Raw genomic sequence first — 18,340 nt, 5'->3', positions numbered from 1 at the left:
AACCTAAAATGTCCCTAAATTCTGCAATAAAGTGCTACAGAGATGACATATTTTTTGTGGACCAACCCAGAAGTTAGCGTTACCTTCATTCCCTTGATAAAAACCCAAAAGGATTTTTCCACTTGCTTTTGCATTATTGCAGAAAATAGGCTCTGTGATAACTTTGAAGACTAAATAGAATGTCCAGAAGCAAAAAAAACGTAAGACAAACTATGGTTGCATGACTTGACAACTTTTGAGTTTTCCGGTTTGCCGTAATGACGTTTAATGTCCCAGACAACCTCTGTAGTCCTATTAACTTCTTTTTTCAAGACGAGTAAAGGCTTAAAAAAATCCCAAAGGGGTATTATTAAATATGTTATAGAATAAACTGAAAATATCTTGATCTTCTGTTAACCACAGATCTTATTTTGGGCATTTAACCAAAATCTCATTCCAAAAATCCCCTTACTTCAAGAAAATGAAACTGAAAGGGCTAAAATGCTGACCTGTTTTCAGGTTACAAAAATAGGTAATTCCTACAGCACTCTATGGTTTAGCTTCATGACCCAGATTTTAAAGGTGCACTAGAATGAAAAATTGAATTAACCTTGCCATAGTGAAATAATAAGAGTTCAGTACATGGACATACTGTGAGTCTCAATCACCATTGCTTCCTCCTTCATATGTAAATCTCGTGAATCAAAAACACCACGGACTAATAAGTGCTTCTCAACATAAGGCCAACCGTGACACAAGCGTTGGGGATTATTTATATGCATGCCCCCAGCATTTGCGTCTGTCCAAACATGTTCATTGTCAGGCGGAACTGAAGGAGCCGAATCATCAGGACTGCAGCGTCACTCGAGGATAGCAAAAACGGCAACTCTTATGACACAAATGTCATGTTTAGGCTTTGCAGGGGACGTGAGGACTTTTCATATGTCAACAGTCATGGTTGAGGTCTATTATAATCGGATACCACAACAAATTGTTTGTTTGTTCGGCCCATTTCAAGCAAGCTTCCCTCAGCGTCTTAAACTGAAGAAAGGGGCAACTGTATTCCTGCGAGCAGTAAGTAGTGATTTATCCACTTATTGACAAGCTGTTTAAACAATTTCTGATTAAATTGAAAGTTTCTTAGAGAGACCACATTGTCTAGATGACGCAAGATGCTAGTATAGTAACAACAGGAAACTCCAAGTACCATACAAAACTAAATAGTGTGTCTAATGACAAAGATTAATATTATTTTGTATTACAAAATACAACCGTAGATATGTTGCTTACAGATCGTTCACTCGATCTTTCTAGCAAACGTCACCTTTTCCACCATATAAGTTAAAACGAGAGTCATTTGACAAGGCTATTCATTTAGTAAAAATATAAGTTATATATTTATATTTTTGAGAACTGAAGTAGGCCTATGATGTGTTTGCATGCTTGTATTAAGAGTACATCACAGTCACTGCGTAACGTTAGCCACTTAGCCTACATTGTGACTAATGTTATATAAACATGCAATATCGTTGACGAAAAAAGACAAGTCTAACATGCAGACTAAATGACACTTTAAGCAGAACATGTCAAATGGAGATTGCTGAAATGCAGCCTACTTGTTTATTGGTGTTTTCATATCATCCGCGCGCGAGAGAGAGTGCGCGTCCATATGGTTGCCAGATTGGACATGTTTAGGTAAAACACCGGATAGTATATTTGTTCTTTTCACAGAAAAGCTCTGTTTGGGGAATTTAAGTTACTGAAATCTGGCAACCGCAAGCATGCAAGCTCTTTCTCGCGTGTGGATGATCTGAAAACACCAATAAACAAGTAAGCTGCATTTTATCAATCTCCATTTGAGATGTTCTGCTTAAAGTGTCATTCAGTCGGTCTGTGTTCTGTCAGGACGGTCAGGACTCACGAGCCGCTTCACTGAACAACTGAACTGCTGTGAGGTGCTGAAATAAGCCAATCAGCCAATCAGCAGAGCTCAACATTAATATTCATGACTCTTCCAAATAAAGCAAAAACAGAGCATTACATCCTAGGGACAATTTATAGGGTTGTAAATGGACCTGTAAAACTGTATCTGGACAATTATTGCCCTTAAATAAGCCACGTACCCTCTATGTAGCTATCAGAGAACAATTTAACATATTGTTTCAACTTCAATTCTAGGGCACCTTTACATTTTTGTAATGCCTCCACACAAATAAGATATCAGTATAAAGTTCAATAAGTATTGTATACCCACCCAGTTGCCCCATGTCCATGCCAGGCTCTCTGCTGATCCCAAAGGCACGACTCGGTGGTATTAGTGTCACAATAGGAGAGGGGTAGTCCAGATGGTCTGCCTCAGAGGTATACAGCTCACAGTGGCTGATGGGAGAGTGGCTGAGGTTTTCACTGGACTGCAATGTGGAGCTTCCACAGCTGCACAGCTCCTCCCAGTGCATGTGAGCGGTTAGTGAATGGTGATGACCCAGGGCGGAACACGTCTGAGAGGAGTACGAGTCATTCTGGTCCATTCCATCTTGGGTAGCACAACAAGAAATCAAAAAAAAAAAAAATCATTTTTTGTCGGAATATTTTGTGCTCTCACAATCTAGTTGCTTAATTTTTATTCATACATTAATTGTTTGTTAGTTAGGTGATAAAAAATATGTCTTAAGCCTCTGCAAATGTATTCTCTGTCTTCTGATGACAGTCAAATGTCTGGCTCTAAAATGAGGGTAGATGTGAACAACTGTGAATTTAATTATTCTGAAATAAAGTTTTAGTTTGCTTGCTACAATTAAAATCGTTTTACATTGTAAATTTATACCGTTTGCAAAATGTGGACTTCTGAACACAAGTCTCAATGGGTATTTTTGTGCTTGTTTGTGAGCGCTCTACTCACCTGGCCTGTTGCGCCTGTCTAGTGAGTTTCGTCTGTGTTGTACGTGGCTAGCATGGTAACTGCAGTCCAAATTTTCGGTTTCCATCAACTGTTCAGCCTGATTACATACCAATTAAAACAATGATTACTGTACAGTCTATGCTTTAGCTTGATTTTAATGATGTGTTATCCCTTGTGGAAAAAATCTAGCATACATTTCAAAAGCGTACTCATTACGGAAATATTAGTCATGTTTTTGAATGTAAAAACCACACAAACGTCATTAGTTGAACTCAGACAACAGTATAAAAAATTTAAAAGCCTGTTCATGACACCTTTAAATCTATTCTTTTAAAGTATACTAAGTAATAGGCTATTTTCTACACTGGTTTTGAGGCTGTCTTCTGAACGCTGGGTTTTGATGGGCATGAAGCACTGAAGACTTGGAAGTAAACGCCCACGGCTAGGATTGGAGAAAGAAGATTTGCATATTTAATGAGCTTTAGCTCCCCTGTTAAAGGGTTACTTCAGCGATTAACATATGGCTTTGTATCAGTAGAAACCCTGGAGTATATTCAAATGATCGTGCTCCCCCCTCTTATATCCCCCTGAGAGATTTATGCATTTTATTTCTGGAAAAATTCCTCTCGTGACGCAAATTGACGATATTTGCGTCACGAGAGGAATGTTTGCCCAGAGCCTAAAGACTACAGCCAGCAGAGGGAGCCATTTCCGCATGTTTTCAACTCGTGCATGGGGAATGGAGATCACACTTACAGCACAGCTCAGCTACAGCCATTAATTTAAACGGATGCTAAGCAATGTAAGTGTTTTAACTTCTCAGATTAATTTCTATGAAAGTGAAGCTTCCAAAGGCATGAACTGAAAACGCGTTGTGAATGTATGCCGTGAATGCGGTCGCGATTACCTCAGCTCTCATCACGAGACCTCATCAGCTCATTTATGACGTTAAATGTAATCTGACTCCTAATCCCAGTCTGCTGTGAGGCTCACGCGGCAACTCGATCGTTATATTGAACACACACGTTCAGTATTTAATTGTACTTTCTGAACTCAGTCACAGTAATCCAGTAGGTGGCTTTGGGAATGGCCTCACAGGGCAGTGAAGCATTCTGGGAATTGTAGTCTTTCATCCCCATGAGACAAAAATACATTTTCTGTCTTTTCTCAGTCTAGAAAGCACCAAATTCAAAAATAATTTCACATTTCTACTACATTAATGACCCAGTTTAAATACAGATTCATCTTCCCAGCGCTGAAGTACCCCTTTAATTCACGTGAGGGAGGGATTGTTTTGAAAGCGGCCGGAATAATTCTGACAGGGCTCAGTCTCAAAATGTATTTATCAAACAAACACAATGATTTATCTCTCATTAACCCATGATTGATTTATTTTTTTATTACTTGGCCCGCCCGATCGGTGGATATAAGCACGGCTCTTCAAACACAACGGAGATCAAGAAATGGACGTTATTTCACTATTTAAGATTCACCGGCCTGCCGATGTGCTTACGTTTTGGTAGCCCGTCTGGAAAACACATAGCCCTGGGACATTGGGCTTTGCGAGCCCTGGGAGTCTGATCTCGCAATGAACCAACAAATAAGGGATTTTCCAGTCTGTTGCTGCGTGCTGGTAAGCTCTGTTAGACGCATCACGTACACACAATCAAAAGATCTGTAACAATGAAATACTATTGCATATAAAAAAACATGTTTTACTCACATAAGTGTGTTGCACCATTCCTGTCAGATCCAATATAGAAAGCGCAGCATTGTGTTTTAATCTCAATATGTCTGCAAATCCAATGTCGACCTGTGTCTTGTTTAAGAACAAATATCTTGCCATCGATTATCTTCAGGATGTTTATTGGTCGGTAATGCGATCAGTTTAGCTCATAGACTGTAAAAAAATATGGACATAGTGTCATTGACGTCACCCATAGGATTCCGATAAGCCGTTCTGAAGTGTAAAGTAGAAACGAGTTGGCGGTTGCCATCTTGCTAGCGTGTCACTGCGTGTCACTCTCAGATAACAGAAGATGGGCAAAGAGGCAGGATGTGGGCGGAGCTTATGTGACACAATGACTATAGATGCCGGATAAATGGCTATCAACCTGTCACTCAAAGTGACCACGCCCTTAATTATGCAGAACTTTCAGGCTTTATATAATGTAAATGAATGAGTTATAAAATTATTCACCCCCTCAGAGTTGTCATGAGGGCAAAATTAGCCAAAAAGACCAAAACCACAATTTGTACCAGGCTGTAAACATGTTTTTTTTCTGCTGTAAAGTTGGGAATTGTAACATGGGGCTCAATGAGATTCTGCTCCCTTCTGGAGCCTGTGGCCAGTTTAGGAATTGCAGTTTACATACTTCCGTATTGGGTTCAAGAGAGATCGCGGAAGGTTGCCGCTTGATTAAGCTCAATGAGTCGGTAGGCGGGGCTACAGAAGCAGCGTACACATAGAGGCGGCGTTTCCCCCTTCTAATACGTCATTGATTTGAGAGCCTCGTTTTCTGGGCCTGGAGTCTGTGAAAGCTTTTTTTTTTTTTACTAACAAGGAAGTTTTCAGCTCTGAAACTTACAGGATATTCTTATATATATATATATATATATATATATATATATATATATATATATATATATATATATATATATATATATATATAGTCTTACCATGACCTTTTATATATCAAAGGCTCAAGGGAAAGTTGATTTCTCAATTCATCACCCCTTTAAGTGTGAAATTAATGTAATGTTTTCAGACAGTTACCATAATTGCATATTAATTGCAATTAAATAAAAACACATTGTAGTTTAAATTTATATTAAATGCAGTTAACTGTACTTTAGAGTGCTTTTCACCCACTTAAGTATGACTTAAGTACATCTGTATGGCCTGGTTTGACAGACAGGCCTTAGATTAAGCCAGGATTAGGTTTATTAGTTAAATAGGGATTTTTTTCAAAACATTACTGGTATGCATATTGAGACAAAACACTGGCACTGACATATTTTCATATTTTCATTGCATGTTGGTTTCAGGTAAAACAGCTAAAACATTTACTCCAGGACTAGGCTTCTGGCTTGTCTGTGAAACCGAGTATACAGCGATCAGGCATAACATTATTACCACCGTCTAAAAATTGTATTGGTCCCCACTTAAAATCCACAAGTAACATCCACATGGATGGCAGGACCCAAAATTTCCCAACAGAACATAGCCCAAAACATCACACTGCCTTTCGTTCTTCCCATTGTGCATCATGGTGCCATGTGTTTCCCAGGTAAGTGACGCTTCCCCACCCAGCCATCCAAATGATGTAAAAGTAAGTGTGATTTATCAGACCAGGCCACCTGTTTCCATTGCTCTGTGGTCCAGTTCTGATACTCACATGCCGACTGTTGGCGCCCCAGACATGACCAGTGCATCCCTGGAGTTTCTGCAGAGACCGTGTCAATTAGTGTCTCCTCTGAATTTGCCCACCGACACGTTATCCTCAATAAACCCTTCTCCAGCGTGATACCTCGAACTTTAGAATATTCCGATCTAATATGATTTCTGACCTGTAAGGCTGCCAGATTAATAATCATGCACTGTTTGTTAATAGGCCAGAGGAGAACTGGCTTTAAGGGTTTATTTTTCCTTTCCTTTATATAATCATGGAGTTTTGTTTCCTTCCCACTGTCGCTTTTGGCTTGGCTTGCTCAGTTATGGAAACTGCAATTTCGATCTAAGTTTTAAACTAAATATCCACATAAAATTAATTACCTAAATTACTAAATTAACTAAATTAATTAACTGTATCAACTATATTGCTGATCTGCCCAACTGAAATAAGCTGATAACATCACTGTTTTCTACAGAACGATTGTACAGCCGAATACAATTTTGTTGCAATTTTTTCCTGTTTAAAACTGAAGCTGCTTTGAAACAATTGTCATTGTAAAAGCGCTACATAAATAAAGTTGACTTGACTTGACTATGATGCCACATACACAACAAACTGCGATGCACTGTGCTCTATCAGAACATTTCTGTCAGAACCAGCATTAACTATTTGAGCAATCTGAGCATCATTGAGCCATGACCCTGTCACCACTGTTCCTTCCTTGGACCACTTTTGTATACTGACCACTGCAGACGGGGAACACCCCACAAGAGCTGCAGTTTTGGAGATGCTCTGACCCAGTCGTCTACCCATCACAATTTGGCCCTTATCAAATTTACTCATATCCTTACACTTGCCCATTTTTCCTGCTTTTAACACATCAAATTTGAGGACAAAATGTTGACTTGCTGCCTAATATATCCCACCCACTAACAGGTGCCGTGATGAAGCGATAATCAGTATTCACTTCACCTGTCAGTGGTCATAATGTTATGCCTGATTGGTGTATATGTAATTTTTTTCTATTCTCTTTGAAATATGGTAATCTCATCTCTACTGAAATGTTGCATTGTATTTTAAATACAGTACAGGTCAAAAGTTTGGACACATTACTATTTGTACTGTTTTTGAAAGAAGTTTCTTCTGCTCATCAAGCCTGAATTTATTTGATCAAAAATACAGAAAAAAAAATAATATTGTGATATATTATTACAATTTAAAATAACTGGTTTTCAATGTATTATCCTTTAAATGATCATTTATTTCTGTGATGCAAAGCTGAATTTTCAGGATCATTCCTCCAGTCTTCAGTGTCACATGATCCTTCAGAAATCATTCTAATATGAGGATTCATTTTCAAAGTTGGAAACAGTTCTGTTGCTTAATATTTTTTCATAACCTGTGATACTTTTTATAACACTTTGATGAAGAAAAAAAAGAAGGGAAAAAAAGAAAAAAAGCAAATGTTTTAAAAATAGAAATCTTTTGTAACAGCAATATACAATAGTCAGTAATTTGGGGTCAGTCATTTTTTTTTTTTCTTAAAAAAAATTAAATTAATTTTATTCAGCAAGGATGTGTTAAATTGATAGTAAGGGAGATTTATGTTATTTGGAAATATATTTTTATTTTGAATAAATGCAGTTCTTTTGAACCTTTATATTTGAAACCTTATATTTTCATCAAATATATTAGGCAGCAGAACTGTTTCCAACACTCATAATAAATCCTCATATTAGAATGATTTCTGAAGGATCATGTGATAGACTGGAGTAACGATCCTGAAAATTCAGCTTTGCATCACATAAATAGATGATAATTTAAAGTATAATAAATTGAAAACTAAATATTTTAAATTGTGATAATATAATATATCACAATATTTTTAAAAAATCTGTATTTTTGATCAAATAAATGCAGGCTTGATGAGCAGAAGAAACTTCTTTCAAAAACATTACAGTAATGTGTCCAAACTTTTGGCCTGTATATTTGTAATTAAACATTTGTTATGAATTGGTTTACACTTTATTTTAAGGTGTCATTGTTACAGTGTAATTATACATTTAAATGCTGCGTAATGTTAATGTTAACTACATGTACTTACCATAGGGTTAGAGTAGAATTTGGTTGAGGGTTAGCTGTATATAATTATTCATAATTTACTATTATTACTATGGTAAGTACATGTAACATATAGATGTACATGTAACATATAACCAAAGGCACTGTAAAATAAAGTGTTACCTGAAGTTGCAATATAATGAAATATAACTTTAGAAGTTTTAGCAAATGAAACACTAAAGTATATAATATGTATTAACACTTAATGATTTAAAATGTAATTTAAAGTTATTTAAAAGTGTACTTAAGTGAGTTTAAAAAAATTCTCAAAGTACACTCACACACACACATTTAGTACAATTAAGCACATTTCTTTTTCACAAGGTATATAAAATAATTTAGCTTATTAATTCTGTCCCAATAATGACATATTTATAAAATGTTGTGACAAATTCATATTATTAACAATAATTCATCCAATTAATAATATTTCCTGTTTATCTTTATTTTTTAATCTCAGTACTCAATAACCAGTGAGGAGTATGTATAAGCGGTTTACACACGTCTCGTAGGTTAAAGGTGATTTCTAGTTTCCTCCAAAAGCTCCTTCCAAATGCAGGGTACATGTCCAGCACCTCTAGAAGGTCATCTCTTTGGATACGGTGAAGGTCACAGTAGGTAAGTGCAGTAACATCAGCATTACAGCGACCTGGATTTGCATACAGATTCATGGGCTCGCCAAAGACGTCGTTCTTTCCTGTACACGAAAAAGGAACTCATTTTTATTATCTTTTTATTTATTATTTTATTAGTCTTTTGGTCTGAAACCACCAAAGGATCAGAAAGCTGTTTGCTCAGGGTTAATATTAATCTCACCCAGTATGGCCAGCACAATGTTATGCTGCGATACTTGAATGGAACCCCGGGAGATGAAGTGGAGGGCTCTCAGCAGGTCGCCGTGGTGATAGAGGGCGTCTCCGGGTGGGGAGTGGGTGGTTTTGAAACGCACGGCCAGAGCTCTCAGACACGCTTTATTCGCCCCATGGAACACTTTACAGTTCTGCAGCAGACTACGATTCAGATGCAGGCAAATGTCAGCTTGCAAACACTCTGGAAAACCTTTCAGTACCTATAAAAAGAAAACATTTTTGTTATACAGATCAACCTATACAGGAGTAGACAACAATGATATTTGGGTTATTGATTCTAGCTCAGTATAACCTACTGCATTCATATTAATGCCATTGGTGTAGGACCAGGCATGTTGGAAATATTCCTCCAGTTTCTGCCTCAGACCTTCAGGTATCTGATGGAAGCGGATGAACTCTTTAACCCGCAGCAGCTGAGTGTGATAGCGTGTTGTTCCAGAATAAAGCCTCTGAATTATTGCTGAGACATTCCCAAATATGCTGGCATACATGAGAGCTAAGACAAAAAGTAAATAGGAGAATATTTAGTTAAAGGTGGGGTAAGTGTTATTTCAAAACCGTTTTAGAAAAAGGACTTGAGCCGAGTGGAATAACAAACTTGTAGCCAATCAGCAGGTAAGGGGCGTGTCTATGGTGAAAAGAGAGGCTCAGTGCGCGTCATTATTCAAAACACGAGTCACACAGGACGGACATTAGCAGAGAACTAATAACGTTATATGCTGGCTTTTGCTTGCATAAGCTCGTGTGTCACATTTGCTTGTTTGTCCATTTGCGATCGTATTTTCGCTCACTTCAGCGACCCGTGAGCGATAAAGACCCGTTCATTTCCACACCGTATGAGCATCTAAATCTCCTCACTGTCTGTTTCAAGCGTCAGCTCACAAAATGTGTCTGAGAAGTAAGATACTATAATCCTAATATATGTTTGTTTCCTCTTTTCATGATCTACATAATTTTAATCCGGTCATAATTGTGATATGTTCGTTAGCTGGAATAGCCCAAACTGTCTGCAGGTTCCTAGAGCACACAGGGCCTGAGTTACACACTTTCAAAAATGAAATAAAAACAAAAAGCGCCTACTTTTTTGGGGGGTTACTACAGCTTAGACAACATATACTTACATGTTTTATGTAACTTTAAAGGGTTTCCTGTAAAATGACACCAAAATTTTGAACCTAGACCACTGTATGTGTGTATGGGAAGCTTTTCAATTTTGGTAGGCCAAATCCAGGCAAAAATCCTCAAAAATGGTCCTGGAGTGTAAGAGGTAAAAAAAAAAAAAAAAAAAAAAAACTTTTAAGGAACAGTTCTTAAAGGACCTTTTTTTTTCTTAGAGTGAAGAAACTTTTGCAATGGAAAGGTCTTTTAGGTCTAAGCGTTACAAGCCAAGTAGTCTAAAGAAGGGACAGTAGAAGCGTTCAGGACAGTGGGAAAGAAATGACATATTCCAGTGTGAAATAAAGATCTTTTTACAATTACTTACAGCCAATGAGCATGACACAGATAGAGAACATCTTCTCTGAGTTGGTGTTTGGAGAGACATTCCCAAAGCCCACACTGGTCAGACTACTGAAGGTGAAATAGAGTGCAGTGATGTATTTATCCTGGTTGGAGGGTCCTGAGCTGGCATCGCTTTCGTTGTAACGCTTTCCCAGTTGATCGGCCAGGTTATCCAGCCAACCTGTCTTCATGTAAGGCCTCTCAACATGGCCAATGGCATACCAGATACAAGCCAGCCAATGAGCAATCAGCATAAAGGTGCACATGAGCAAGAAGAGGACTGCAGCTCCATACTCTGAGTATCGATCTAATTTTCTGGCCACACGAACCAACCGCAGCAGACGAGCTGTCTTCAACAGGCCAATGAGAGTGGCTGTCGTCTGCAAATTGGATGATAGGAGGTCAAAGAAAAAATAGTGAGCATCATGACACAAATAGTGAGTCCCAGTCATGTATTACACATATAAACAGAAATGCTTTAAAAATGAGTATACTTATTATGGAAAAATATGCTTATTACTTAAGTGCAAACTGAATGCATTGTTTTCAGAAAATTAAAGGGGGGGGGGGGGATCAGTTTCACTCAATCGCATGTCAATCTTGAGTACCTTTAGAGTAGTATTGCATCCTTCATATCTCCGAAAAGTCTTTAGTTTTATTATATTTATAAAAGAAATATAGGCTGTACCGAGTCTTTCCGGAAAAAAACGAGCGCCTGGAGGTGTATCGAGTGGGCGGAGCTAAAGAATGACGATAACGCACAAAGTGGTGACGTCCTCAAGTGTGGAGAAACCCTTGATATCGATCTCAGCTAATAGATATATGATCCAGAATCAAATCTGAGGCTGAAATAAATTGAACAGGAGAAACAGTAGCAGCAGGACGTCCGTCTCTGTGGTATGGACTGTATTTAGTGGCCTGTCAACATTTGTGTGTCTTTACTCGCAGTTTATGAGGACATGATTCGGTTTATGGACTATTGTATGCGACTAAACCTTAGCAGTAGCAAGCAAAACGGTTTTGCACATCAGACTAGTGTAACGTTATACAGAGAACAACAACGGAGTAACCGTTAGCGCATTTGAATGAAGAAGCACGCGATCGTGCCGTTTACTGATGTTTACTCATGAGACGGTAGCCAACAGCAGAGACATTTGAAGCAGTTTTACTCACCGGCTGCTTCCAAAGCAGGACCCAACCTTTATCGCTGGGACCGCTCCGTCAAAAACACACTTCTTTGGTATGATTTGGTAAAGTCCTGTGACAGCAGTGACCGTGGAAATCCATTTTGCGACGCGACTGAAGCGATGTTGTGAAGCTTCCCGTCATTTCTGCGTTCAAATCGGTTCAAATGCAGCGCTGCCTTCCTGGAATGGTGTGCTGAAGCGTTGAAGTCACTTGATGTCACCCATAGGAATAAAGTGGAGCACGGAGCGCAGTGTCTATGGGTGTGCGTTTCCTCTCTCGCTCTAGTCGCACGCGCGCGCACCCTACCGGGAGAAGAGCCCGTACGGCCCATACAAGGACCTTCCGCTCTGTTCACGTCAAGCCGAGCCATACTCGGAAAAAACTCTCCGAAACTAGTGAGAAACCGGAAGGAGTATTTTTGACACAGAAATACTCCATCAAACGTCCAACATTAGTTTTTGAAACTTTGTCTATGTTTAGGATGGGAATCCAAGTCTTAAACAGTGTAAAAAGCTCAGTATGCATGAAACAGCATTTCACCCCCCCTCCCTTTAAGTTGAAATTTAAAGGGTTACTTCAGTGATTAGCATATAGCTTTGTATCAGCAGAAACCCTGGAGTATATTCATATGATTGTGCCCCCCCCTGATTGTTTTCAACCCGCACATGGGGGATGGAGATCACACTCACAGCTCAGCTCTGCAGGCATTCATTTAAACGGATGCTAAGCAATGTAAGTGTTTTAACTTCTCTAATTAATTTCTATGAAAGTTAAGCTTCCAAAGGCATGAACTGAAAATGCGCCAGACTGAACACGTGTTGTGAATGTATGCCGCGAATGTGGTTTCGATTTCCTCAGCTCTCATCATGAGAGCTCATCAGCTCATTTATGACATTAAATGTAATATGACTCCTAATTTGAGTTAGTGCTGAGACTCATGCGGCGACTCAATCATTATATTGAACAGACACGTTCAGTATTTAATTGTAGTGTTGTTTCTCTAACTCAGTCACAGTAATCCAGTAGCGGTGGCTTTGGGAATGGCCTCACAGGGCAGTGAAGCATTCTGGGAATTGTAGTCTTTCATCCCCATGAGACAAAAAATACATTTTCTGTCTTTTCTCAGTCAAGAAGGCACCAAATTCAAAAATAATTTCACATTTCTATTACATTGATGACCCAGTTTAAATACAGATTCATCTTCCCAGCGCTGAAGTACCCCTTTAACTTTGTCTTATTCTAGAAAAGATCCAGCAGCGTTTTAACCAGAAACGTTGAATATGTTTTATAACAGACTGTACACTAAGCACTTTAAACTCCTGCAAGCTTTTCTCACACACAGAGATCAAGATTCAGCCCATGAATCTCAACAATGGTGACATGCTTCATGACACAATGCATTCTGGGTGCATCATGCAAAACTCATCCATGGCTCACAGAATGCATTGTGGCATGAAGCATGTCACCTTTTAAAATTAAATTTACTTGATTACTTTTAATAAATACAACCTGCTAAGTTAAATATAATTAAGTAACAATAACTTAATGTCTTTGCAAATGTTACATTTATAGTTAAGTACATTTTACTTGATACTGGCAAGTAATGTGCACTTGATATCACAGCAGTAAAATTTACTAAGAAAAATTGAGTGCAAATTGTTACTTGTGTATTTTACATAAAAAAAATAAGTGGTTCTAGTAAGTAAATATTACTTAGAAATAGCCCGAGTAAAGATTACAAGCACTTTCTGTGTGGAAAAAGTTGCCTAGCTCTTTTTAAGTATTTGTCACTCCAAATTTTTTTCAGTGTGGGATGAATTAGAGCGGAGACTGTGAGCCAGGCCTTCTCCTCCAACATCAGTGCCTGACCTCACAAATGCACTTCTAGAAGAATGGTCAAAAATCCCATAAACACACTCCTAAACCTTGTGGAAAGCCTTCCCAGTAGAGTTGAAGCTGTGATAGCTGCAAAGGGTGGGCCAACTCCATATTAAACCTTATACATTAAAATTATACATTAAATCACTTATACATTTATATTTACTGTTTTCTGGACTTATAATACAAACTGCTTCTTAAAAAAAAATAACACATTACTATATCTTATAGGTATCACAAATCAACAAACACTCAGTAGAAGTTCATACCTCATCTAATCCAGACCTGAAGATGAGCAGATCAAATGGAATTGCAGCCACCATGTCGATGAGAAACCAGCCTTTGATATAATGGATGGCGATGCGCTTGGGATGGGTCACCACCTCATCATTATGATTCACGTATGTCGTCCTGAAGGTTATCACAATGTCTATGATGAACAGAACGTCCACTATCACGTCTACAACATTTAAAGGGTTACAGGTGTAACCACAGGTGTGTCTCCTATCCTCCTCCAGCTCATTGAGGAGGAAAGCAGCAGAGTACGGAGTGATGACCGCTGTGTAGAGCACTAGCAGGAGGATGATCCAGTCCCACATGGCTTTGAAAGGACTGTAGTGCAACATGATCCTCTTGTGGACGTCTGTTACCTGGAGCTTATACTCAGGCAAGACATCAGCACCAAGAGACAGTACCTGTGCGTGGAGAGAGACGGTCAGTTTTAGCAAGAATGTCTAACAAATGGAAATCACTACAACAGGCAATAAATCTGGTGCTTTTGCTTAAAGCTAAACAAGAAAGAAAAAGACAGATTTTTTTTATTTTATCATTGAGCCTAAGCTGGTGTTTTAAAATGAATATTTTAGGTTTAATGCAAGTTAAACTGAAAGTCACCATGAAATCAAAATGACAACTCTTATTTTTTTATGGAATATTGGTGTTTATCATAATTTGTTTATCCGTGCATGTCATTGTTTATTTATAATATTAATTTTAATTGAGGTGTCTATTAATTAAAAATTATTAAAAATTGTAGGACGGGACTTGAATTTGTCCATTATTGATTGGATTGTTGGACTGATGTGGTTTGCTATTGCTCTCATATGAGTGACAGGTTGTCCCGCCCCCACACCAGTACACACATCTTCAGAGAAGAGATGTTAAGGTATTTTGATTAAAATCACAAGGGCACATACATAAAAAAAGATGTGAACCGATAAATCGTTTATAAATACTGCAATTTTCCATAAAAATAAGGATAGTCAATTTTGATTTCATGGTGACTTTAACCTCAGAAATTGATCAAATGGTTACAACTGAATGAGGTTTGTGTTCTTTTTGGAAATAGACATATGAAATGAAGGAACAATTATAGGAATAATATGGGTAGACAGACAAAACAATCTGCAATCAACAATATGCGGGGTGAGACCTTATATAGTCAACTATATGATGATACTCTGTTTTGGACCAAGGGCCACAGGGGTTATGGATTTTTGCTATGGCAAAAGGCCATTTCTCTTGCACTAAGGGTTCATGTGTCTGTCCTAACGATCTTTCCACGAGTGGTTTTGGTTTTTTTTTCCATGTGCCAACTTCCTTCATTATTCAGACATAAACTATCAACTGCTCAATAGGAATTTTTTTTTTTTTTTTTTTTTTTTACAACTTAAAGGATCTAAATATGTTGTAGCAGAACAATAGAAATAATTTTTTACAAAAACATTATCAGTCTCCAGATCTTCATCTAAAACCTAAGGCTATCCCAACAATACATCCTACCTGCGTGACCTTCTCTGTCACGTTCTGTGTGCGCTCCTTCACCTTTGGGGTAACAAGCTCAATGTTGCAGGGTGCCGTGGACTGATTGGATTGATGCAAGTTTAGATTGAATGAAGGGAATCTGTTTAAAGCTTTCTTCCGTTTAGAGCTGGAGGTAGAGTTCCACAAACTTGACTTCAAGCCTTTATGATAAAAAATAAATAAAATGGACTTAACAGGGATTTAAAGGATGACATTTTACTTTATATATATATATATATATATATATATATATATATATATATATATATATATATATATATATATATATATATACACACATATACACACGATTCCAAAAAAGTTGGGACAAATTGTACATAAAAACAGAATGCAATGATGTGGAAGTTTTCAAATTTCAATATTTTATTCAGAATACAACATAGATGTCATATCAAATGTTTAAACTGAGAAAATGTATAATTTTAAGGGAAAATCATGGCATCAACACATCTCAAAAAAGTTGTGACAAGGCCATGTTTACCCCTATGTGGCATCCCCTCTTCTTTTTATAACAGTCTGCAAACGTCTTGGGACTGAGGAGACAAGTTGCTCAAATTTAGGAATAGGAATGTTGTCCCATTCTTGTCTAATCCAGGCTTCTAGTTGCTCAACTGTCTTAGGTCTTCTTTGTCGCATCTTCCTCTTTATGATGCGCCAAATGTTTTCTATGGGTGAAAAATCTGGACTGCAGGCTGGCCATTTCAGTACTCATATCCTTCTCCTACGCAGCCATGATGTTGTAATTGATGCAGTATGTGGTCTAGCATTGTCATGTTGGAAAATGCAAGGTCTTCCCTGAAAGAGACGACATCTGGATGGAAAGATGTTGTTTTTGAACTTGAATATACCTTTCAGCATTGATGGTGCCTTTCCAGATGTGTAAGCTGCCCATGCCACACACACTCATGCAACCCCATACCATCAGAAATGCAGGCTTCTGAACTGAGCACTGATAACAACTTGAGTTGTCCTTGTCCTCTTTAGTCCGGATGACGTCCCAGTTTTCCAAAAAGAACTTCAAATTTTGATTCGTCTGACCACAGAACAGTTTTCCACTTTGCCACAGTCCATTTTAAATGAGCCTTGGCCCAGAGAAAACGCCTGCACTTCTTCATCAGGTTTAGATATGGCTTCTTTTTTGACCTATAGTTTTAGCCGGCATCTGCCAATAGCACAGTGAATTGTGTTCACCGACAATGTTTTTTTTAAAAAGTATTCCTGAGCCCATGTTGTGATTTCCATTACAGTAGCATGCTGTCATACCGTCTTAATGCCCGTTTCACACGTACTCTGTCTGCAGTGCATGTTGAACTTGTTAGGCTACTGAACATGGCATGTCTTCATTGCAATTCTCTATATACACCCTTTCACAGATGGCACATTTAAAAGCACTAATATAAACAACATTTTATTCAAATCCTTAATTCCAATTACTTTATATTTATATAATACGTTTCTCACGCAACGCAAGTGGCAAAACATTTAAACATATGTCATAGTCAATGTTAAAATCACAAACTTTACAATAGACAAAAAATTGTTTCTTTTATTTTGTAAATCTTTAAAAAAAAAAAAAATTTTTTTACAAGAAATCCAGCAGGTCATGAAGAACTTTGTTTTTCCACCTTCAAGAAAGGAGGGAGGACGAGTGCTATCCATTATTTCTCCTTATTTAGCTAAATGTCAGGTATTGTGTCGTTTTCCTTGCTTTATCTGAGGCAAAAAGCCATGTGATGAGTAGAATTGTAAATTATATTAAAATTATATGCATCAGTGGTGAAATTACTAGATTTTTGCATCAATACATGTTTATGTTAATGCAAACAATGCACTGTCGTTTTAATTCAGTGCATCCAGCACAGCTAAAAATAGACTCGGTGCGGAAACAATCGCCAAAATGCTGTATAAATGCTCCGCTCCTGGAACGGACCGCCGGACCGCATCCGCATGCAGTGTAAAAGCTGTAATCCATTAACATGAGTACGGGGGGAAAAAAACGCACCACATACAAATGGAGTATGTGTGAAACGGGCTTAAGGGCTCGAAGATCACATGCATCAGTATGGTTTTCTGGCCTTGACCCTTATGCACAGAGATTGTTCCAGATTCTCTGAATCTTTGGATGATATTATGCGCTGTAGATGATGATAACTTCAAAGACTTAGCAATTTTTCTCGGAGAAACTGCTTTCTGATATTGCTCCACTATTTTTTGCGGCAGCATTGGGGGAATTGGTGATCCTCTGCCCATCTTGACTTCTTAGAGTCACTGCCACTCGGAGAGGCATTTTTATACCCAATCATATCCCTAATTTACCTAATATGTTGCAAATTGGTCCTCCAGCTGTTCCTTATATGTACGTTTAACTTTTCCAGCCTCTTATTGCCTGTCCCAACTTTTTTGGAAAGTGTAGCTCTCATGAAGTAGCCTAGAAATCTAGCGGCAGCAAATCTAATCTACCCAAGAGTGTCATCTAGCAACTCTCAATACCCTTCTGAGCTGTAACGCCAAACTCTTCTCGGGCCAATCACATCGTGTATCGAGTCGGTGGGCGGGGCCATAATGACGACGCCTGAGTTGCGCTTGCATGCTTCTAGTAAACACAGAAACTGGCGAACGGCGGCGGTCTTTCGAATCAGCTTTGACCGCGACTCTGGAAGACTTGGAGTTAAGCTTTTCTCTGAGAA

At 38.2% G+C, this 18,340-nt stretch overlaps 1 protein-coding gene across 1 annotated transcript in view; it reads right to left on the bottom strand.

Moving 5' to 3' along the window:
• The window catches only part of kcnh6b (potassium voltage-gated channel, subfamily H (eag-related), member 6b), a 28,184-nt gene that overhangs the window by 8,246 nt on the left and 1,598 nt on the right, over positions 1-18,340 (bottom strand). The window contains exons 2-9 of the mRNA XM_067429485.1: positions 15,612-15,793; positions 14,099-14,524; positions 10,747-11,143; positions 9,560-9,759; positions 9,211-9,463; positions 8,898-9,091; positions 2,879-2,975; positions 2,234-2,512 (exon numbers count right to left, since the gene is read on the bottom strand). Coding sequence (XP_067285586.1) covers positions 2,234-2,512; positions 2,879-2,975; positions 8,898-9,091; positions 9,211-9,463; positions 9,560-9,759; positions 10,747-11,143; positions 14,099-14,524; positions 15,612-15,793 — 2,028 coding nt within the window. The remainder of the gene's footprint in view (positions 1-2,233; positions 2,513-2,878; positions 2,976-8,897; positions 9,092-9,210; positions 9,464-9,559; positions 9,760-10,746; positions 11,144-14,098; positions 14,525-15,611; positions 15,794-18,340) is intronic.

The sequence above is a fragment of the Pseudorasbora parva genome, chromosome 21 (assembly GCF_024679245.1).
Source record: "Pseudorasbora parva isolate DD20220531a chromosome 21, ASM2467924v1, whole genome shotgun sequence".
NCBI classification, from domain to species: Eukaryota; Metazoa; Chordata; class Actinopteri; order Cypriniformes; family Gobionidae; genus Pseudorasbora; species Pseudorasbora parva.
This window is presented reverse-complemented; position numbering and strand designations above follow the sequence as displayed.